This window comes from Danio rerio, chromosome 4, assembly GCF_052040795.2.
Source record: "Danio rerio strain M-AB ecotype USA chromosome 4, GRCz13ab, whole genome shotgun sequence".
Lineage (NCBI taxonomy): Eukaryota > Metazoa > Chordata > Actinopteri > Cypriniformes > Danionidae > Danio > Danio rerio.
In genome coordinates, this window is record NC_141024.2 from 25,767,256 (window position 1) to 25,792,237 (window position 24,982).

The following is a 24,982-nucleotide window of genomic DNA, read 5'->3' on the forward strand; positions in this document are numbered from 1 at the left end:
TTTACCCAGACATTTAAAAAGAATACATTTTAGAGCAGTAATCACAATACTGTGAAACCATGATACTTTTATTCAAGGTTATATCATACAGTCAGAATCTTATACTGGCCCATGGCTAGTACTGTCTTTAATTGACAAACCAAAAATAATTAAATAAATGTTGATGTAAAAAAAGTTTAAAAGACAAAACAAGAGATGCTTACAACAGTAAAATATAAACATTGATTTATCATGAAATGCATCGAATAACCAATCACAAACAAGTATTTGTTAAAACATAACATTGCATTAACACAATGTAAACAAACCAATATTTCAAAACAAGGCTGTTTACATTTACAAGAACAAAAATATTTAAACTATAATATGCAACAATGTGTAGATGTATAAAAATACCAAAATGAAATAAAAATGATGAAGTAAACACCTAAAAAATAAAATAAACAATGCATTTCATATTAAAATGGCATACTATATATAATATATTCCACGGGGTCGGTTCTTCGTACCTCGCTTAAAAAAATGATCTAAGACGATTTGACAGATCCTGGATCTTTTATTCTTGATAACTGATCTCTGGCTAATTTTGTTCTTCAAACAAGTTCACAAATCTGATTAAAATGTCAGAATGAACTGATCTGAGATTGCTGCGTGTGTTGTCGAAATCATGATCAGCAATGCAACGATTGGCTGATGGCACAACAGCGTAATGACATCACCTGATTAATATTAAATTATTCATGTGAACCAAATTATCTTAAATTCATATAGCAAACTGTTTGTTAAATATGATATGCGATAACTTTACACTTTTGTTGTGAGCTGCATGCTTTACACTTTCATGTGTCAAGAGTATTTAGCGATTTATTTAGTTTTACATTTAGAACAGATCTTTTTACAATTGTAGCCTATTCAAGCTTCTTAATAAATGGATGTTTAAATTAATGTCACAACAAAAAAGCATGTTGATGTTGGTATGTGTATTACTCCTTTCCTTTCAAAAAATGTAAATATTGACCATGCCCATCATCAAATAATTGTACTAAAGCTGGGTTGTTGCCTACATTAAAACAATACCCATTTCTATCTAAAAAGTCTATATTAATAAATGTTCTCTTTGATCCCCTTGGGGAGAACCACCTTGTGACAGTTTTTGTACTTTTATTTTGGAGTATAGATTGCATAACAGTTTTATAAATATTTTTTAAGCCATTACATATAAATTTTGAAAACAAATTTACAAATTAAATAGATAAAGCCCAAAGAGCTTAATAAATACTTTGCAGACTCTTACTTAGACAAAAACCAGGTTAAGATATTATAGCTTCGCTATTATATGCAAACATAACTTGCATAACTTGAGTTATTACAGAAAACAAAAGTAAAAACATTCCATTATATGAAATAAAATTGTTAACAAATAAATAAAACGTTGATATACAACAATTTTTTACAAAAGCACTAAAACTAACTAAAAGAGAATGCATAAATATATTTAACGCTAAAATAACACGTTTTGAACGCGTGATCTCCACATATAAACACATGATGCTGCAGCTCACGTTGCATCACTATGGCAACAAGTGGAAGTCCAGACTCAGCATCCCACAATCAACTTCCACACTGTGGCTGTTTTAAGGTGCAGCAAACGTTTAAATCATAATAATATGATTAATACTTCACGCCATAACTCGTGGTAGCCTTTTAAAAAACTGAGATCCGTTATCCTTAATAAACCGCTAACTAGCCGCTGGTCAGCTGTCAAAACAACACACACACACATCGAGAAGTTTCGGAGCTACCTTTTAAACTCACGTCTTGTGTTAAACAAAATGATGCAAAATTAAAAAAAAACTGTGAACTCAAACAATCCGTGAACAAATGAACGTATCCCCATGCAATAACAACTCCAAAAATGATATGCTACTTAGCTTAGCGTGCTAACAACACAGAGAGTGGGCGGGGCTTCAAAGCAAACACACTGAGTCCACACAGTGTACACAAGTACTCTCTAGTGCGCACTACCATTCCACACAATATAAATGAAACCGATAAAGCATGTTTAGAAACACTCACAGAGCTCAGAGTAACGGTGGCAGCTCTTGGCCAGCTGCTGCACGTATCTCTCCAGCACGTCGGAGAGCAGATCGCAGGCGCTCAGCTGCACCGCGTCCCAGCCCACAGCCTGACACATCTGGGCCACGGAGACCCGCAGCAGAGAGCGCGCGAAGCTCTCACACATCTCTCCGCTCTCACGGTGCCGGTCAGGGCTTTGTTTTGGCCACTCACATCAACGGGGACGTTGGCGCTTCCATAGGAGCCGCCATCTTTGCTTCCGCTAGCGAAACAACATTGCGGAGACATCGAACGCGCATGCGCAGAAGAGCAGAGAGGTCTGATCGATGGTAGCGCTGTTGATTGCTTTGCCTGCGGGATGGGGGAGCACGTGTGATGAGGGTTTTTCACCAGTTAGTTATAGATAGGCAAACGCTGTGCAACTTTACATCTATATGCATACAAAATGGAACAAAAACAAGAGGACTAAAACGTTTTGCAACGTTACCCATGTCAATACGGAGGTCTTAAGAGGCCATGCATTAAAATAATTTTCTCTTTTGTTTTGTCGTGATCTCGACATAGCAAAAAGTTGTTATGTCGTGATCACGACTTAATTTTCTCGTGTTCTCGACATAACAAAAAGTTGTTTTCTCGTGATCACGACTTAATTTTCTCGTGATCTCGACATAACAACTTAAAGGCGTTTAGAATAGCCATATTAATATGAGCGCAAATCGGGCTCATGATTAATGTACATTCATGATTATTTTCATGTGTTTGATTATACACCATTATTTACAATAGTATTCTAATCTGTTTCCATTTTAAAGCAATTCAATATGGCGCAATTTTAAAGTACTTGTAAATAATTTGCAGAATGGATCACAGCAAAAGCATAGTTTTTCATAATTTAATTCATCAAGCAACTTATTTTGCGCTTAAGTTGGTTTAAAAAATTGCTTTGAAATGGTAACAGTTGAGGGAATGTTACTGTAAATAATGATATATAATTAGACCATTTTGAGGGATGTAAACGGTCTCAATGTTTTCTGTTTTACATTTTTTATTCCTACAACTTTCGAGAATCCATGCCCCATATTGATGAATTATGTTATAGCTGTTTAACATGAAGTTAGTTGCCTGCTATAAAAGTTTTAGGACAAGCAGGAAATGTTCATAGCCAATTATGACCACATTATTGGCCATAATAATAATAATAATTCGTTATCACACATAACTTTTTGTTTTGTCAAGATCACGAGAAAATTAAGTCGTGATCACGACATAACAATTTTGTATCAAAGTTGTTATGTCGTGATCACGACTTAACAAAAATTGTTATGTCGTGATCACGACTTAATTTTCTCGTGATCACGACATAACAACTTTATACAAAATTGTTATGTCGTGATCACGACTTAACAAAAAGTTGTTATGTCGTGATCACGACTTAATTTTCTCGTGATCTCGACATAACAACTTTCACAACTTAAAGGCGTTTAGAATAGCCATATTAATATGAGCGCAAATCGGGCTCATGATTAATGTACATTCATGATTATTTTCATGTGTTTGATTATACACCATTATTTACAATAGTATTCTAATCTGTTTCCATTTTAAAGCAATTCAATATGGCGCAATTTTAAAGTACTTGTAAATAATTTGCAGAATGGATCACAGCAAAAGCATAATTTTTCATAATTTAATTCATCCAGCAACTTATTTTGCGCTTAAGTTGGTTTTAAAAATTGCTTTGAAATGGTAACAGTTGAGGGAATGTTACTGTAAATAATTATATAGGCTATAATTAGACCATTTTGAGGGATGTAAACGGTCCCAATGTTTTCTGTTTTACATTTTTTATTCTTACAACTTTCGAGAATCTATGCCCTATATTGATGAATTATGTTATAGCTGTTTAACATGAAGTTAGTTGCCTGCTATAAAGGTTTTAGGACAAGCAGGAAATGTTCATAGCCAATTATGACCACATTATTGGCCAGATAATAATAATTCGTTATCACACATAACTTTTTGTTTTGTCAAGATCACGAGAAAATTAAGTCGTGATCACGACATAACAAATTTATCAAAGTTGTTATGTCGTGATCACGACTTAATTTTCTCGTGATCTCGACATAACTTTGTATACAATTTTATCAAAGTTGTTATGTCGTGATCACGACTTAATTTTCTCGTGATCTCGACATAACTTTGTATACAAAATTGTTATGTCGTGATCACGACTTAATTTTCTCGTGATCTCGACATAACATTGCATACAAAATTGTTATGTCGTGATCACGACTTAACAATTTTTATGTCGAAATCAAGAAAAAAAGTCTTTGACCAACAAAATTTGTTATGTCGTGATCACGACTTAACAAAAGTTGTTATCAAAGTTGTTATGTCGAGTTCACGAGAAAATTAAGCGAGATCACGACAAAACGAGAATAAATGTTTTAATGCATGGTCCCTTAGAACAGTATACAAAAACAAGACTCGAACATTGTCAACATCAAAAAGCATACAAAACAGAACAAAAACGACAAAACTCGAATATTCTGCATGTACATGTTAGTGCAAACAAAACACAACAAAAACAGCAATATAAAACGAAGCTATTCTAGAATAACGTTGCTATGTTGTGTCTCCAATAAACCTAAAAAGTAATGTTTGTGTATTTATGAACATCTTGAAATTATAAACTTACTCCATTTTACCTATTCTTGATTGTGTGTCCACCTGAAATAATAATTTATCCTGAAACAAGTGTGTGTGGGGGGGTGGGGGTGGGGGTTAGGTGACTCGGTGGTTGGCACTTTCGCCTCAGAGCAAGAAGATCGCTAATTCGAATCCCGTCTGGGTCAGCATTTCGTGGTTTGTACGTTCTCCTCGTGTTCTCGTGGGTTTCATCCGGGTACTCTGGTTTCCCCCCAGACTCCAAAGACATGTGCGAATTGAATAAACCAAATTGGCCGTGTGTTTGAATGAATGTGTATGGATGTTTGCCAGTACTGGGTTGCAGTTGAAAGGGCATCCTCGTTGTAAAACACAGAATATGCGGGAATAGTTGTAGGTTCATTCCGCTGTGGCGACCCCTAATGAATAAATTAATAAAGGCACTAAGCAGAAGGAAAATGAACGAATGAATGAAATAATTGAATCTAATTACATCTTTCTTGAGCGTTTACATTGATAAGTAAAACATTTGCATGAAAAATTTGTTTTCTGTATTTTTTTATTTTTTTTTGTAATTTAAGTTAATAAAATATTATATTATGTGTCACTCGTACATTTTGGTCAACTCTGTTACATTGGTTATAAAAAGGTACAACAATCTGTAAAGCACTGATGAGAAAAGAGTGTGACTTGCAACTGATGTGCCAAACTCTGGAAGAGCTCCGAGTCGTGTCATTTATTTTCATTAATTTGTAAAAAGTTTTAGGATACACCAATTGTAAATCAACTATGTCAGCTCTGTTATTGTGATATTTCATTGAATTTCATATATCAATAATACGATGAAAATGACATGTATGTATCTGATTTGTAGTTAGCATCTTGAGTTAAAGCAAGGAAAGTTGTGGCCTATTGGTTGGCAGTTGAACTTGTAATTGAAAGGTTGCAGGTTCAACTCCCAGTTCTTCGATACCCATCTGAGGTGCCCCTGAGCAAGGCACCTAACCCCTAATTGCTCACCTGGTGCAGGAAGCAATAGCTGCTCACTGCGCTTGTGTGTGTGTGTGCTCACTCCTCACTCAAAATGTGTGTGCATTTGCATGCTAAAAGCCAATTTCAAATATGAATAAAACTATACTTATATACTTATAAATGGCTCACTTCACTTCAAATGTCAACTCTGTTTGTGGTTTAAAACATTTACAGGGAGTTAAACAACAATTAGTAGTAGAATCTAATGTTCTCTAATACATTTAATCATTTTCCAGTTTCACTTAAAACAATTAATCAGTTTACAATGTACCCTCTGTAAAATGTACCCCAATTTTGGACTGAATCATATTTACAACATGTTAATAATTGTTACTAACGTTGAAAAACAGTTACACACAAAAAAAAAAAGTGATATACGATAGCACCTTTCTAAAATACAGTTGATGTATAAATATCTAAAAAAATAGCTTTTTTATTTCTAGAAGTCAACAGGAACTTATCACAAACAAAAAAGAGGGGTGTTATTTGAAATGATCCTGATTAAGGTTTTCAATTTTATTTCTCTTTTTTGACATTGTTGTCTTTGAATAAACTGTTATTAACTTTGTAAATTTACTGTAAATCTTGATCAGTTCACCTCAGAAATTTATAAAATAAAAAGTGCCATGTGGCAACTTGAGTCGGGCTACAGAGGATCTGCACACGCAGAAATCTGCAGATTTTTAATCCATCTTTATGCATTTGCGTGTGTAAATTTATATTTATTCAATTATTATATATAACAGTAATATTAAAATGTTCATATGATTTATGTACAATAAAATTTGTAAATTAATATTTTCTGTCTTTTAGTAGATATGTTTTATGACAATTGCTTTGTTTACCAAGTAAGTGGATCTAGTTGGATTTGCACAGTAAACATTAAAAGAAAGGAAAAAAAATGTATTGTTTATTTTAGATATTTAGTTTAGTTCTACTTCTTAAACCATTCTACATAAATCTGCAGATGTTTTCACAAAATTCTTTGCAAAAATAGTCAGTTGATTCTGGCTGGTCCTACTTATGAGCAAGTATTATATAATAGCATAAGATTTATCAGATTTATTATATAACAGCTTTTCATTTTATACGTTAATTTATGATTTACACATTACATAAGTATTTTTTATGTTATTAAACAATGTTGGTGAAGATTTGCTTTAGGTTAAAGTATGGCATTAATACTAATAGTAACAATATTTAATAAAGTAGAACTGCATTGCTATTTCTGTGTGTGCCTATGTGCACACAAATATTAATCACACACATTTATTATTAATATAAAATATAATAGGGAAAAAAATATTGTTGCTTAGACATTTTTCATTTACACACCATGGATGGTAATATTCATAATAATAAAGTGCAATTCACTATTATTTCATGAAAAAGTTGTGCATATATAATTTGTATATGATAACCATTCATATACATTAGTCAAAAATACTGTAGTGGTAAAAACTATATATAAATAATATTTAAATACCATTTTTAAAACTAAATCACGCTTGATTACTAATCTAAATCACATGTTTAGATTAGGTTTCCAACACAGTATAAACAGAAAATAATTATTCTGAACAGTTTTTTTTATTTTAAATCAACATTATCATTTCTATTCCATTATTTTTATTTTAAATCTTCCCTCCGATAATGCAAATTTACACATATTAAAATAAAAAATAAAAAGTATCTGGGTATAGAGATGTGCATCAGTTCTCAGATGATAACCATCAGAATCTGATCTCCAGCAGCAGCTGATTAAATAATACATGAGTGACCCATATGGTCAAACTTTCTACTTGTCCATTACTTTAATAGATCGGACCCTCTTCTACAATCAGTGACCCCCAAATTCACCCTTTCATGGATGCGGACACCCAACACCGCAGCTCGATGGCTTCATCTGATACCGCGGTGCCTGGCCGGGCTTGAGTTTCAAATGGATAACAAGCAGGCTAAACTTGTTTTGATTGGCAATTATGAGAGAGAACAATAAGGATGCCGTTAAGTCAATTGGGTTTATCGGGAATCAGTTCGGAGTAACTTAATACTGCTTTAAGCAAAGTGCGCAAACGCCACCGAGGCTTTATTGGCAGGATTGACCTGGTGTTTTGTTTTGGCAGACGTCTTTTCTCTTCAAATGCGGCGTGTATTGATAACCTCAGAGCGCAGCCGAGGCCGTGGCTTCAAAGGAGAGTTCGCAGAGCTTCAATTCCAATGGAAAACAAGGCCGGGGTCGAAGAAACATTTATTTATTTTAAAAAGAGCACGTCAAAGAAGATATACATTAGAAATGGACTGCAGAAGTGGAATGGTGTTTCTCTGTAAGAGCTTTATTTACTTTCTCTGATATTGTACAAACAGGAGCACATAGATATTTATGAATTCTACATCGGGTGACTGAAGTGCGCCAGAAGCACAGCGAACGTTTGCAGGGCTCCGCTTTATCTGGAACGAGACAAGAAATGGATGGTTAGTAAAACGTCATCAATAGTGATTTTAATCTACTTAAAATGTAGAGAATAGGCCACTCTAAAGGCTTGTTCACACTAAAATTAAATGTTCAGAGTGGAAACATTTCAATAAGTGTCTTTTAAAGAGTTCACCTAGAAGTAAAAAAAATTATGTTATCATTTACTCTACCTCCACTTGTTTAAGACCAGTTTGAGTTTAGTTGATAACCACCATCCATTGACTTCTGTAGAATTTTATTTATGCTACTATGGAAGTCAATGGCTACTGGTTTTCAGCTTTCTTCAAAATATCCTATTTTGTGTTCAACCGCTTGATGAATGAGTAAACTTACAAAAGTTTACATCTAATAAAACAAAAACTTCACACCTTTGTTTAGCACGGGTCTGATGTCGTTACATAAACGACAACCGTAACAGAAACAAACAGAAACTGAATGTTTTTTCCAAACTGTTGACAATTCCTAATGTTGTTCCAAATGACAATGACAATTGCAAACGAATCTACTCAGAGTGTTGCAAAAGGGGTGGAAAAAAACGGAAGATGTGACGCTGCTCAAATAGATGATTTCTCCATATTTTATATATCTATAAGGTGAAATCATGTTTTGATCTATTGGTCTTGCATTTACATGATATGAATTCCAATGACCAAACTTTGCTAAGATACTTTTAAGTGGGCTTGTGTTTCTTGTCTGGCGCATTTCGCATGGATATATGTAAATAAGATGTTCCATTGCTACACAAGTGGAACCTACTGTCAGAGAGTTAGGGTGCTTTCACACCTAGGCCCCATTTACACTAGTGCGTTTTAGTTTTAAAACGGCATTTTAGATCAAAAACGATCCGCGTCCACACTAGCGTTTCACCTAGCGTCTCTGAACATATCTCCGTCCACACTACGCCACCAAAAATGTTTATCAAGTGACCATTCACGCACTCTAGGCATGCGCGTTCTAGTATAAACAGAAAGCATGCGTCTCGCTCGGCATTTGATTATTGTTAGTCAACAAACGGCGATTGAACATTAAACGCGATGGCAAATAAAGCAAGAGAGGTATTTGTGGACAGACGACAAGGTTGAGTTGTTCCTAAACGTAACAAATGAATAACTGCACAATGGTGCCTAAAACAGACAATAGTGCAAACAACGCTCCCATTTCTGTGCCCATGTTGTTTACAGTACTGTCTTCCTGTAGCGTTAAAGTCATGTGTTTTAGTCATGTGATAGGGACTTGACGGATAAGGGAAGGATACGTAATGACACAAAAGCCCCAATCAGGTAGCGAATCTCAGCAGTCCAGCTTCCGTTTTCAGATGTCTTTGTTTTTCCTCATCCACACTGAAACGGAGCAGCAGCGTTTTAGAATTAATACGGCCTCTCCAGCGTTTTCAAAACGCTTCGTTTTCGGTGCTCGAGAACTCCGGCATATTGTGGACAGATGGCGTAACCGTAGCAAAACGCATGTGTTTTAAAATGAAAACGCATTAGTGTAAATGGGGCCCTAGACTTTTATTTCGGAACCTGTCTTGTTTGCCCAGTTAGTCTTCAGCCCTTTGGAAGAGAGTTTGGTTTTGTAATGTAGTGCAGTTGTGCCCATTTTTCTACCGACTAGTGGCAAAAAAATAAAAATAATCTGATTCGGTCTGGACCGAACAAGGACATGTTATGTATCCATTTGGACCACAGTAAGTTTCGTAAACCACAGTGGGATTCACTTGAGGAATTATCTCTGATCATACATATCGTAAAAATAAATTAAGAAATTTGACAGCTGGCTTCTTTGCCATTTTTGTGTAAATTATAAGCTTGCAACTGCAGGATACAAACTTCATTCATTTTTTAATGCATGTAAATAATGTAAAAGTTATTACCCTGAGCTTAACCAGTCTGAATTATGAGAAAGTCATACCTACATTTTAAGTTAATTTTATTTTAAACTACAATGTTTTTATTGAACTTAACAAAAAAGTAGATTTCTTTTATTTTCTTGAATAGACTAATTTAGTTTGAGTGTGAACAAGCCTTAAATCAGTCGGACAACAAGGCAAGAAACATTCGAATTGAAATTGTGAACAATCAGCTTGTTAAGTGTGACATCATGCCAAGTGGCTTCCGCGTCTAAGCGCTCTAGTAGACTGAATGGGGAGACTCATCAAATGGTAATAATAAACGTTTACAAAGGGATATAATACATTCAAAAATCACGGTCGCAATATATACATATCCATGCCTAATATCTGATATCCAGAAAGTGATAAATTTATTATAAATTGGTAAAATGTTGGTGTTTATAATGCAGCAAGTCCAGAGATTGTAGTGTACACCATGATTTTATATAAAATTCACTTTAAAGTGTGATAGGACTAATAAGTGGTCATAAACAAATATTTTCTCAATGCAAATGAATAGCGGCTTGGACACGGAACCAATATTCCATGTCACCGATACGTCACGACTTAACAAGCGGATAGTGCATCATCTTAAAGCTTTCAAAAGGTAAAAAATGAAATTCCCAGATCAAATGATAAGTCTAACATGTCACTATCAAATAAAAGCTCCACTACCTTTTTACTAAACCCAACTAAAAGAGCCCAACACATGCAACAAAAATCTATTATTTATGATTTTCTCTATTAAAGCACACAATGCAGTCTGCTGTATGTTACCTCAGTCATGCGTTAGTCCCTGTGAATGGTGAATGCATGCATAATGTGGACGGTTAGTAAAGGAAAAATGGAAATGGATTAATGTGGGTTAACAAAAACAAAGGATAAGGAATTATATGAAGAAAAGGAATGAGTTGAAAGTAAATGAAAAAAAAAAAGTTGAGAACATGACTTCAAAGAATGAATTAGAAGAAGACATGGCATGCATGGATTATAATGATGGTAAAGCTAAGGGCAACAACTTGAGAGAAACAACTTACAAAGCGGCAGCTCCAGAAATGATCTCAATGAGCTCCTTGGTGATGACGGCCTGGCGGGTTCGGTTAAAGGTCAGGGTCAGCTTGTCGATCATCTCAGCTGATAAACAGAAAAAAATTACAAGAGTGAAATTAGAAATTAAAATGAATTTAAAAAAAAACATTTAAATATTCATACAAGCAGCATTTACATCAGCAATGGACATATGCCATAAAGCCATTCCAGTACTTTAAACCCAAAGGGTTAAGTCATAAGAGAACTCACAAGCGTTCTTGCTAGCACTGTCCATAGCAGTCATCCTAGCACTCTGCTCACTGGTGGTGGACTCTTTCAGCCCAAAGTAGATGATGTTGACCAGAGCAAACTCCTGATAGTTTCTCAGCACATCGGCATCAATGTCATCATAGATGCCCATATTCTCTGAACAATAAAAATACAACAAATGTTTGATTATACACTATCACTGCATTTTTCATCAATACACTGATTTTTAGCAATACCATTTTTATATTTCTATTTATGTATTAGTATACATACGAGTTAAAGATGAATTTGCATTTTTTTTCCAGGCAAAATAAAAAGTATAATACAGCTTCATTGTATTTGACTTTTTGCATATTAGGATACATATTAATTCATCTGAATGAATGATGGAAAAATTATTTTACTTTATGTTCTCATTTTAAAAACACTAAAGCAATTTCTTTGCTTGCATATACTTTAAGTACAAACAATAAGTTTAATGAATTAGCTTAAAAATACTGTCCAGAGAAGTCTCAATGGTATATTTTAAATAAGTTTAAATAAAACAATTTTTTGAAAATACATTTCTACAATCCTATACTGTATATTATTATAAAATATATATTCATTTTAAATACCTCGAATTAATATTTAAATTATTTTAAATTACTATTTTAAAAAAATTAAGTATTTTTGAAGATTACATAAGAATTCGATGGCAATAACATTGATCTAAATAATTTTTAAAAAGTCAAAATGAGGACCAAGGGTTCATTCTTCGTACATGGATTACTCAATTAGCTGTATTTGATTATTGATGATTTGACAATCCAGGATCTTTTCGTTCTTCAAAAACTCATAGTAAGAGAGTTGTTGTCATAGTAACAGGTCTGGTAGCTCAAACCTGTTTGGGAGCAGGTTTATTTTATATAAAAAGGAATAGATCGGGTCATTTCAAGCAAAGGTATTACTGAATGTATTTACAGAATGCTGATATTTTCTTACAGTAGTAACCTATAGATTATATACACTTGGTAAAATAGTTAAAAATTGGTAAAAAAGCTAATATGCTGGTGAATTGCAAAGGTTGCAGATGCCTTTACCAATCTTAAAATGCTTTTTTGCTAAATTAATTTAAATTCCTTATTTTGATTAGGAAATGTGAATAGGCCTAGGCTACTATAGTAAAGAAAATCTGATGTAATTTTAAAACTAAATAAATTGCTAAATACTTCTGACACATGAAAGTGCAAAGCCTGCAGCCCACAACAAAGGTGGAGAGAGAGAGAGAGAGAGAGAGAGAGAGAGAGAGAGAGAGAGAGAGAGAAAGACTGTCATGGCAAAAAAAAAAAAAAAAAACACAGATCAAGTAATTTATAAGCATTGTATAAATACCACTTTTCTATAATTATAAAAATGTCCTAATAATTAAAAGGTCATCAACAGCAATAAATAATATACAAGGTAAAATACATAAATTATAATAATAATGATAATATGTAAGATAAATATCTAAAACAGTTTAAGGTTCCTTTTTGATAAAAATTCTACAATTTTAGAATGAATCATATTTAAAAAAAACTTTCACTTAAAGTCTCTACAGATAAAAATTGTTGTCTGATAATATTAAAAAATAGGGCGTTCCACAAGAATATGATTTACAGTTTGGTTTGTTGCAGTATAGACATTTTGGGGGTTCTTCTTCTTTGAGTAAATGTTCATGTGTGGGTTCAACAAAGGTGGAAAGTATCATATTTAACAAACCATTTACAGAGAATTTAGATATAATTTTGCTCGCATGGATAATTGAATATTAATCAGGTGATGTCATTACACTGTCAACCAATCGTTGCACTGCTGACCATGATTGAGGATCGATAGATCCGTCCTACACAACACCCGCAGCGATCTCAGATCAGTTCATCCAGACATTTTAATCTGATTTGCGAACTTGTTTTATGAACCCAATTAGCCAGAGATCAGTTATCAAGATTAAAAGATCCAGGATCTGCCAAATCATCTTAGACCATTTTAAGCGAGGTACAAAGAACAGACCCCAGGGGTCTAATTTATAAATGTGGCATAAGCATAAAATGGGCATATGGCACTTCCCACTAAAAAGTTGTGATCTAGAAAAACACAACGCAAGAATGTGCGTAGCTTAAGTAAACATTTAATTTAAATACTGACTACAACTTTAAATCTTCATTTGGGCCATACATGGTCATTCATAAATACATTTATTCAGGTGTATATTCAGTTTTTGGGAAGTAATCAGACTTCTCAGAATCACAGGATTCAATTTATATGTTGTATTATATGTTGTTATGAAATCAGAATGCTGCCACAAGTAAGATTTATGTACAATAAAACAATACCTGAACTTGCAACAGTGTCCATGGAATACAAAGGTTTCTCGTCTGTCTTGTATGAAATCACAGACCTGCAGAGAAGAAAATTCCACATCAAAACAAAGAAGAAAAAATATATATATTCAGTATGTAACAATGTGCAAAGTCTCAAACCTGAATCTGTTGTATACAATGGATCCCTGGTCGAACTCATAGCCAGAGTTCAGCAGCTCAGTGGCAATGATAGAAGCATCGGTGAAAGTAGGAGGCTTGCGGCCCACCTCCTTACAGTTGAGCAAGATGTGTTTGCCATGGGTCCTGATGATTACAGATGGAGAGGAATAAATTAAAGTATGATAAAAAAAAAATAAACATGATATATATATATATATATATATATATATATATATATATATATATATATATATATATATATATATATATATATATATACACACACGTGAACACATCCAAATTACACCAAGGAAAAAATTACCTGTAGAGCAGACCTCTGAGTTTGTCACCAATATTGACAACCATGACCTCTTTGCCGGCACCAGAGAGCTTGCCGATCTCACTCTTGATGGCTTTGGCCACACTGCTGTGAATGGCACCGCAAAGACCACGGTCAGATGAGACACCGATGATCAAATGCTTATTCTTGTCTTCCGGAGCTTTGATCTCTGCCTTCTCATAGAGAGCTAGACAACACGGACATAAAAATGATGATTGTTGAAATTCTAGTGTTAAATTAATTATTTTCAAATATTTATGATAATGGAGAGAAGCCTTTTTGTAACACAAGACAAAGTATATTTATACAAATATTTATATTGCTCCTTGCTCTGTAAAATATTTCTAAGATATTCAATTTTGACTAAATTAATAAATACACTACCGATCAAGATGACTGGTAGTACCCAGCCTGAGTTATTAGTTTAATCGGTTATTATCGGGAAATAATATTCCTTGGATTGTTGTGATTCTGAATATCTGACATTAATGGTGGATGTGAACAATACTTTGTGATTGCAATAAGCTTCACTTCTTCTTAAAACAAATGTTTTGATCTTAAATATGACATGCTGAAAAATCACAAGCACAGGGCTCGACAATAAGCACTGCCCGATGACCCTGGGCCAGCGTGCGAGACGCTTGGGACAGTAGACGGGCTCGTTACCAGCACGATAAAGTTTAATTTGGCTGCGACTGTCAATTACCGGCAAATACAGTCTTGAGGTGCTTTCATTTTATTTGCCCAGTTAGCGTGGTTTGTTTGGCATATTTGAATCCTGCTCGGATCTGCACCAAATCAATCGATCCAAAGTCACCTAAATGAGGTGGTCTCGGATCGATTAAAACAAAGTCTGGAGCGGATCGATTGATGCGAGTAAGCAAAACAATCCAAAGAACTGATGAAGCAGGCTATAATCACAAATTATGATTGTGTGATAGCCAAATATAAAGACTATACGAAGAGAGAATTATGAGTAGGGTAATATGTCATTCCTATCAGTAAATGTGTGTTTTATGTTGAATATGAAAGTGAAAGCATGCTGAAATATTACCAAGTTGCTATTATTTGTTATTTCTCTCTACAATTAAAGCCTATAATTCTAGCCAACATTTTTTTTTTTTATAGATTTTTTTTTTCCAAAATGTTAACAATTGTAATTTTCCTTATTGTCAGTTCTATTTAAAGAAAAGGCTTGCTGAAAAAAAAGTGTTTTATGTTTGGTTTTTGACAAATTATTGAAAATATTAAATTCTTTATTTTGGTGGGGCCGGTGAAAATTTTGGCAGAGCAAGTACAAACCTGAACCACTGGGCCAGTAGAAATAACCCTTAGTGTTAAACCCTGAAGCATTATATTTGTCAAATAACCTAAGATGTATTAAATGACTTAACTGAAGGATCCGAAGATTCATTGAAGCAAATTGTGTTTTAATAAAAACATTTCGAAAGAAAAAAATCTTAAATGTGGAAAATTAATTGCATACCCAATGCGCCGGTGCCATAGACTCGGGCGGGCTTCAGGGACCTCTCAGCTCTGGAATATTTTGCTGCTGCCACCATCTTCATGGACTTGGTGATCTTCTGGATGTTCTTGATGGACTTCAACCGAATGGTGACTGGCAAGAAACAAAACACTCTTCAGAATCTGATGAACTCTTAGTTATGCAAAATAATTAGTTCAGTCAAACAGTTTATGTAGAATTCATGAAGGCAAATTAAAGGCCTTTGAAAGTCCAAAACCATAAAAGAAAATACATTTTAAACTTGAAGATTTGTTTGTTTGTGTTTAATGCAACACCAGTTTCAATGGACAGTTAATTTGTACGTTTTGGCTAAATACAAAGTTCATTCTTAATGCATTTTACAAAAAAAACATAGCAGCAACCTAAATGCAAATTTTATCAAAAAGTCATCTATTTTAACAAATGCATCTTTTTAGCACAATTTTCAAAAGTTTCTTAATTTAATAAGACAAAAACCTATGAGATGGGTCAAATTGACCAAAATGAACAACTGAAAAAAATCAACTTAACCAATTTCCAAGCCCCACTTATATTATTGTACTTGTTTTAAAGGGAGTTTATACAACTTTCCTCTTTTGAACGTAAAAAAAATTATGCTTTGAAAAATGCTAGGTGCTGGAAACTGTAGGCTTCCATAGTATTTTTGTCATACTATGGAAGTTATTAGGTCCCATCAACCAGCATTCTTCAAACTCTCATCTTATTTTGTGTTCAGTGCAAACATTTAAAGGCACATGAGGGAGAATAAAAAAAGGTAATTTTCATTTTGGGGTGAACTATACCTTTAAACCAACTCTACAGACTTGATCTTTCGAATTTGTATCTTAAAAGTAGTTTAATTGTATCTTGAAGGTTTAAATATTTATATTAGACAGAGTAAGTGTACATTTTTATTGTTTTTTGTTTTCGTAATGCATACATCATTTTAAATGTCATGACTTTTCTTACTAAATTATATTTAAGTTAGATCAATACACTGCTTATTAAAATTTACAGAAAGCCATAAATATTTCCAAAAACTGCCGACATAAAGATAATAAAAATGACCTTTTATAGTGCAAAAGAAAACTTTACTTACTGTCCTTCAAGGTTGCCATGTTCCTGACCTGCCCACTGCAAAAGAAAATTAATAAGTGTTAATCTCATCAACAAATAAACAATATAATACCTCAGTCAGGACAATAATGCATCAGTAAATTTGACTTCTAATGAATGACACAGAATGCATTGCAGACACGGGAAAACAACATACCACTACAGTTAACATTTCCTGACACGATAGCATTTATTTCATTTCAACTACTTAATAAACAAACATATAAAAAGGTTTTTAATGCATATGTAGTAGTTATTACAGCTATGAAAACGTGTAAATGTCAAGTCTGGCGCTGTCATTAGGCTTAACGTTAAGCAAAGCGCGGCCTAAAGATCAGTGCGTCCTTGCTCCGCTTCAGCTGCGTTTCACTGCTCAATTAGAAACAGCTTGAGTTCTTTATGTATGCACGCAAGATAAATGCTTATTCCAGCAAAAACATGTTTTAATATAAATGAGTAAATTCTTACCATTGTGGGAGGAACACCGCCGCGCTGGTCCTGGCGAACATGTTCACTTCAATGAAGGTCAGAGCAGCCGGTCTGCGCAGGCGCAAATAAAAGCGCAGAAACGCGTACTAGTGTGTAATCTCGCGGCATCAGAGGTACACACCAATCCGTGACGAAAAACGCATATTTCAAAACGAGGAATTCGCGTCAGAACGCAAGGAAGAGGGAAAGGACTTGTACATTGGAAGAGTTGTTATTTTTACAGTACTTATTGTGATCTTTTTTAGTTTTTGAAATGGGGAAAGCGGATTTCTTAACCCCTAAAGCGATCGCGAACAGAATCAAAGCCAAAGGCCTTCAGAAGCTCCGCTGGTATTGTCAGATGTGTCAGAAACAATGCAGAGATGAAGTAAGTTTATGTGATTGTGTCGTGTTCTTTAGACACACTAATTTTATTTATTAACTTGTTTTCTTAAATTCTTAAACCTAAAAACCTTAATTATAGGTTTTATAATACTGCTTTTAGCCTTTATGTACAGTATTTTAGCCACTGTCTTAAAGGGATAGTTCCCCCCAAAATTAAATATAACTCTACTGACTCACCCTCAAGCTATTATAAACCTTTAACAGTTCATTCTTCTGTTAAACACGAAAAAAGATATTTTGAAGAAAGCTGAAAATCTTTAGCCATAGATTTCCTTAACGTTAGTAGAAAAACACTATGAATTTCAATGGTTGCATGTTTTCTTTCTTGCTTTAAAATATGTTTTTTGTTTTCAACAGAAAAAAGATACTCAAACAGGCGTGGAACAAGTGAAGGGACATTAAACATTAAAGATTTTTCATTTTGGGCTGTAATATCTCTTTAAAACGTAGAAATAGCTTTGTTTGATCAGTTTCTGTGGTCCATACCTTGGCAACATTTTGAGGAGAACATTTGAGGTCTCAGCCTTATGTTATCTAGAAAGAATTTTGGCATTACTGATTGCATCTCAAAATAGAGAGCTACTTACCGTTTTACTGGAAATCATCAACATATAAAACAAATTTGCTCTTATCTTTTTGTCATTTAAATTTAAATACATTTATTTACTCTATTGTGCCATTTGTAATAACCTGCTAAGCATTTTTAAAAACCCATAGAGAGAGAGAGAGAGAGAAAGAGAGAGACAGATCATTTCTCAATAAAATGAGAGATTTTTAAAATAAATGTAAATAATTATTAAATTAAAATATGAAAGTAAAAGTGAGTAATACCACTTTTAAGAAAATACAAATATATTCAAATTAGGAATGGAAAATATTGATTGGTCTAAATATATTTATTTAATTTTAAGAAAAAAAGTTCAAGCAATTTTTTTAAACATGTTCTTCGTGGATCAAAGACTTCTGCTATACATTTCAGTCAAAATTGCCTTTAGGTCAGCAGATATGCTACTTTTTTCTTAGGCTGCTAAATCTTTCCTTTTAGTCATTTTGCTCACATTGCCAATTTTAATTAGATGTCATTATTACACTTGCTGAGGATCAATATATCTGTCCTTCACAAACACGAGCATGTGTGGCAATCTCAGATATTAATCCAGATATTTTAATTTAATTCACAATGAAGAAACAAATTAGCCAGAGATCAGTTATCATGATTTAAAGAAAAATTGTGATGTCTCAAATAATCATAACATAAGATGTTTTGAGTGAGGTACAAAGAACAGAGCCTATGACTTCTCTTTGATTATATAAATATTGCGATCTAACATGATCTCTCTTGACTGCAGAACGGGTTTAAATGTCACTGCATGTCTGAGTCTCATCAGAGACAGCTGCTGTTAGCTTCTGAGAACCCCAACCAGTTCTTGAGCTACTTTTCAGAGTAAGTAAACACACTATTTATCCATATCCATCAATTTATCCAGCTATCATTGAAATAGAGTTTAATTCTAAATTCTGAATTTACAGCGAGTTCAAAACTGACTTCTTAGAACTGCTCCGAAGACGCTTTGGTAAGTTATTGCATTGTTATTATTTATATAAACTTCTTTATTTTGTGCATGTTTTGTCAGTTTAGGCTAAGATGGCTTGTGTTTGTTCTTTCAGGGACCAAACGAGTTCACAATAACATTGTGTATAACGAGTACATCAGTCATCGAGAACACGTTCATATGAATGCTACACAGTGGGAGACCCTCACCGACTTCACCAAATGGCTTGGGAGAGAAGGCAAGCATCTTAAATACTGTATTTAAAAAAAAGCAGTGTCCCATGTACTGTATGTGTAACATTACAGTGGAGATCTAAATTGTACTTTATTTTAGTATTAAAACACAAATCCACTCTTTTTGGATAATTTTTACAAGTCAACTAGAGTTAAACAACCTTGTTTTACCATTTTCTATCCATTTAACTCATCTCCAGGTCTGGTGAGAACACTTTTAGCTTAGCTTAGCATAGATCATTGAATCTGATTAGACCATTAGCATCAAAAAAGACCAAAGAGTTTTGATAATTTTACTTTTTCAAGCTCAACTCTTCTGTTGTTACGTTGTGTACTACGGCTGACAGAAAATTACATGTTGCAATTTTTTTATATTTATAATTCTGTCATTTTTGACAGGTGCTAATGGTCTAATCCGATTCAATGATCTATGCTAAGCTAAGCTAAAAGTGCTTGGTTTTACTGTTTCACTGACTTTGCAAGATTGTGAGATGATCTAAAGTGACCAAAACCCTCAGACATAGCCATAGCAAGTGAAGCTAGTCGATACAAAGTCAACTCATTTAAGTCTTCCAAAAATAGACAAATAGTCACAAAAAAGACAAATTTACGAGAGGACAGCATATGCCTAAAACGCATTCTACAATCATTGCTTTGCCATTTAAAAAAATCTGTTGCATTAACATAGTATAGCCATCTAAAATGGTATCAAATTCTGATCATTCAGATGTGTGTGTGTGTGTGTGTGTGTGTGTAAACAGGATTTTGCAAAGTGGATGAGACGCCCAAAGGCTGGTATGTTCAGTACATTGATCGTGATCCAGAGACGATTCGCAGGCAGGAGGAGCTGGAGAGGAAGAAGAAACAGGACTTGGATGATGAAGAACGGAGCGCCAAGTTCATCGAAGAACAAGTTCGCCGTGGTCGGGAGGGCAGGGAGCCAACGGTGTGTGATATACGCACCAAAAATACATTTCTTTTCATTCCTTTCGATTGTTTTTAATATCCATGTTTCCACAGGAGGAACCAGTATTCACAGAACTTCAGCGAAAGAGCGAAGATGAGAAAGTGGCTTTTAACCTCGAGATTGCTGCAGCTGGACCGTCCAAACCAAGGTATCGTCAGTCTAAAATTGCATTTTGAAGTATCAATAGCCACGGTTGAAGAGCTGTAATCTAACAGAACCTAATAAGAGCAACCATCCATTTTACTTCCACAGCACCACTTTAGGTCCTAGTGCCCTTAAAACTACAGCATCTGTCAAAAGGAAAGAGTCTTCCCTCAGCGGAGAGTTTAAGGACAAGAAAAAGAAATCTGCTCTGGATGAGATCATCGAGGCATGTTTTTTTTTTGCTAGTTTTATTAATTTCACTTTGAGGACATCTTAAGCTGTTTTTTCTCCTATATCTGACATAATTTTATATATATATTATGCACTACAATGGGTCACACAAATTATTCGAATTGGTTGTGATCTAGCTGTTGCACTTTAGAAAATTTCCTAGCCATGAAACTGTATTTGCACCTAAACAATAAAGCATCTCTCTTGCTGCTATTATTATCATTATTATTTTTTATAAATCTCTATTATTATTGTTGTTTTTATACATTTATTATTATAAATCTTTATTATTATAATTATTTATTCACAAAAAGCAAAAGTTTTGCAAAGCAAATATCAAGTTTCCTAAAGGAATGCAAAAATGTAAAAGTTTTGTAAAATATTATTTTTTCTCCTAATTTTTCCATCACGATGTCCCTTTAGTGCTGCGTAAAAAAAAAAAATAAATAAATATATATATATATATATATATATATATATATATATATATATATATATATATATATATATATATATATATATATAAATAAATAAATGTAAAAAGGAAAAATAAATCTGCAGGTCAGCTTTCCATATAGATATACAAAAATGACACAACACAAATGAACGAGCTCATTTATAAAATGCATCTGGAAAAGAAATTTGCATTGTATAATTTATGTACTAAAATTGTGTAACAACATTGCACCATCAGTACAAATGGCACATGCAAAGAATTTCTATGCAAAGGTTTTTTGTTTGTAATGGTTTACATTTCCTGTTGCTTGTTTTCCAGATGGAGGAACAAAAGAAGAAATCAGTAAGATCAGATAACTGGATTCAAGAAAATATTGTAGTGAAAGTGGTAACAAAGAAACTCGGAGAGAAGTATTACAAGAAGAAAGCCATCATTCGGGTAATTATAGCACTGTAATTACATAATTGCATAATGAATGATGTGTTTACAGTGCTAACGTGTGTATCTGTGTGATTTTTATAGGAGCTACAGGGTAAATACACAGCTGTGGTGAAGATGGTGGACTCTGGAGACAAACTCAAACTGGACCAGAGTCATGTGGAGACAGTCATTCCAGCTCCTGGTATTGCATTACTCTTAATAAACTAGTTTTTTATTTTCTTTTTTAAGATATGTTTGGCTAAATGATTGTTTACTCACATTTATATTATATTTGCCCCCCTATGGGAGACACAACTAGTATATACAGTGGCCAGCCTTTTTAATGCAAATTTTTCATAGGATGCTATATAATAATAATAATAACAACATATTTGTGTGTGTGTGTGTGTATGTATGTATATGTATATATGTATATATACCAGAGCTAATTTATTAAAATAACTTGTATATAACTTGTAAATAACAAAAATGTTATAATGCTGTGTAAATTATGGATATATGTGGATGTATACTCATTTATGCTGTGTATACTATGTATATATATATATATATATATATATATATATATTTAAAGAAATTCTTAATGTAATCTATGTTTCTGTCTCAGGTAAACGAGTTTTGATCCTTAATGGTCAATATAGGGGCACAGAGGCCATACTGGAAGGCATAAATGAGCACAAATTCTCCGCCACACTGACTTTAGACTCGGTAGGTTCTCAGAAACTGTATAAATATTTCTGTAAGACCTCAATGAAATCATAATATAAATTTGTAGCTTTTATTTAATGTCTGTTTACAAAGATAAGGATAAAGTTATTCCACAAGTACTGTATGCTCTAAATTGATTTAAAGTATTAGAGTTACAGTATTAAGAGTACAATAGGGATGATTTTTATGTTTGCGCAATAGCATAACTGTTGTTTTACCTTGTTTTTTCTGTCAATGTTGCTCACCCCTACATTAAATACATTTAATATAAACAAAAAACTATTTCAAATAACTGCTGTTTCTAAATTTCCCCTTCGAGAATCCTGAACAAAAACTGCATCAGCTATGAACTACGTTATCAAATGGTTTGAAAATGGAAAACATACAGTTGTCAGAATTATTAGCCCCCCTGAATTATTAGCCCCCAATTATTTTTTCCCCAATTTCTGTTTAAAAGAGAAGATTTTATGAACGCATTTCTAAACATTATTTTTTTAATAACTCATCTCTAATAACTGATTTTTTTTTTTTAATTAAAGCTGCTTTTATTCTAGCTGAAATAAAACAAATAAGACTTTCTCCAGAAGAAAAAATATTATCAGACATACTGTGATAATTTTCTTGCTCTGTTAAACATCATTTGGGAAACATTTAAAAAATAAAAAAATAAATAAAAGGGGGCTAATAATTCTGACTTCAACTGTATATTAAATTGCAAACAATATTCCTGTTTAAACGTTTTAACTAATAAGTACAATCCTCAAATGTGAGTCATCCAGAACAGTTCAGAAAATCCCAAATATCTGAACAATAATCCGTCTCCAAAAACCTTTAATCAGACTTAACTTTAATATTCTGGGTACATTTGCACGACTACAATGTACTCAAATTAGAAAGTTGTTCCTTTTGCCTTTTTTTACAAATAGACTCAATATTTACTCACTCTCAAGTGGTTCCAAACCTTTGTGAGTTTCATTATTCTGTTGAACACTGAAGAATATATTTTAAAGAAAGCCTAAAACCTGTAACCATTGATTTCCACAATAGGAAAAACAACGACTTTTGTAGTCAGTGGTTACCAAATTCCTGCATTTTTCAAAGTGTCTTCTTTTGGGTTCAAGAGAAACACATAAAGGTTTTGAACAAGGGCGAGTAAACGATGACAATTAAACGTTTTTGGGTGAACTATCCCTTTAAGCTAAATATTGTATTGTGTAAACGAGAGCCACTAAAGCTTGTCCTTTGTCTTGTTTTTAGGGTCGAATGAAAGGAAAGACAGTGGAGGGAATTGCATATGAGGATTTCTCCAAACTAGCCTGATGTTCATTTTCATCTGCAGAGCACCTCTACTGTGTCAGAGAGCTGATAATAATATTATAAGACTCAGAAATGACAGAATTTACATAATGGAACAAATTGACCAATGGGTTTTTATTGTGTTGTTGTGCATTGTTATTTTTTATTGTCAGTGACAATGGTTGCATATTATTAAATATCTGAATTACTCCAATTATTCAACAGTAAAGTGTTGTTAATGTTGTCAATCTGGATTGCTTTCTTTATTAATAAAATTTAGTCGATTCATGTACAGCTCTACATATTCATGTTTTTTATATATTTTTTGTATAGTATTAAAAACCTTCTTTTTTAATATCATGTTTTTGGTTGGTTATTATAGCTTATAAAATAACAGATGATTGCTTTCTCGCTGTTAGAGTGCGTTCAGGAAGCTGTCCAGCTGAGGCAGGATATAGTTGGTGTAATTGCCATCAACAAAGCCTTTCCCGTTGTTATGGACAAACCAGCAATAGATGTCTGAACCTCGCTTTCGGTCACGTCTGTAGTCCTTCTGCCAGCCCCTATACACATATTTCAAGACTTTAAAATATTATATGAGCTAGGTAGATTCGTAACGGCAATTAAAGCCTGATTTTAAATACTTTCATTAAATATTTCCACAAAATTAAATAATTTATTTGCATGTTAGTATGATTCATTAATTATTTGATTAGTTTGTTTATTAGATAATGTGCAATGATATAAATCTTCATGATTAAAAGCTTGACTTGCTATACTTTGTACTTTTAATTGGCCTTCCAATTAGTTTATGGTTATTAGAATAAGTGTTAATGTTATAATTTTAACCAAAACATAGCACTTAGTTTTCACCATATATTAATTTAAATTATGTGAAAAAATTTATTTGATTTGTAATCTATGATTAATTGGGTAACATTTTACAGTATAATTGTATTAGTTGATGCATTTACTAACAGGAACAAACCATGAACAACACATTTAATACAGAATTTGTTTATGTTAGTTAACATTAGTTAATGAAAATACAGTCATTATTGTTAATTCATGTTAACTCTCAGTGGATTAACTAAAGCTTGGATTTTAATTACACATTAGTAAATTTTGAATTATGATTAACAACTGACCTACAAATATAATTCATACTTACAGT

General features: G+C 33.3%; 4 protein-coding genes across 7 annotated transcripts in view; 1 reads left to right on the forward strand and 3 right to left on the reverse strand.

Moving 5' to 3' along the window:
• taf3 (TAF3 RNA polymerase II, TATA box binding protein (TBP)-associated facto) overlaps nt 1-2,242 on the reverse strand; it is an 84,516-nt gene extending 82,274 nt beyond the window's left edge. Inside the window, 1 exon segment of the mRNA NM_001042744.3 lies at nt 2,077-2,242. Coding sequence (NP_001036209.2) covers nt 2,077-2,242 — 166 coding nt within the window.
• A 5,767-nt stretch (nt 2,243-8,009) lies between these two features.
• On the reverse strand, nt 8,010-17,472 carry atp5f1c (ATP synthase F1 subunit gamma). 4 transcript variants are annotated; one of them, NM_001328551.1, is given in 10 exon segments: nt 8,010-8,226; nt 10,920-10,938; nt 11,180-11,276; nt 11,442-11,597; nt 13,799-13,863; nt 13,946-14,089; nt 14,268-14,472; nt 15,772-15,903; nt 16,889-16,923; nt 17,374-17,472. In NM_001328551.1, coding segments are annotated over 9 exon segments (882 nt in total). In that variant the 5' UTR covers nt 17,415-17,472; the 3' UTR covers nt 8,010-8,226; nt 10,920-10,931.
• On the forward strand, nt 17,462-24,108 carry kin (Kin17 DNA and RNA binding protein). The gene is made up of 11 exons (NM_001030086.4): nt 17,462-17,761; nt 19,128-19,222; nt 19,309-19,352; nt 19,447-19,569; nt 20,326-20,510; nt 20,585-20,679; nt 20,784-20,901; nt 21,682-21,801; nt 21,886-21,985; nt 22,412-22,512; nt 23,770-24,108. The coding sequence occupies exons 1-11, from the start codon at nt 17,648-17,650 to the stop codon at nt 23,830-23,832; spliced, it is 1,158 nt and encodes a 385-aa protein (NP_001025257.3). The 5' UTR covers nt 17,462-17,647; the 3' UTR covers nt 23,833-24,108.
• itih2 (inter-alpha-trypsin inhibitor heavy chain 2) overlaps nt 23,917-24,982 on the reverse strand; it is a 28,074-nt gene continuing 27,008 nt past the window's right edge. Inside the window, 1 exon segment of the mRNA NM_001327825.2 lies at nt 23,917-24,371. Within this exon segment, the coding sequence (NP_001314754.2) occupies nt 24,224-24,371 (148 nt within the window). The 3' untranslated portion in view covers nt 23,917-24,223.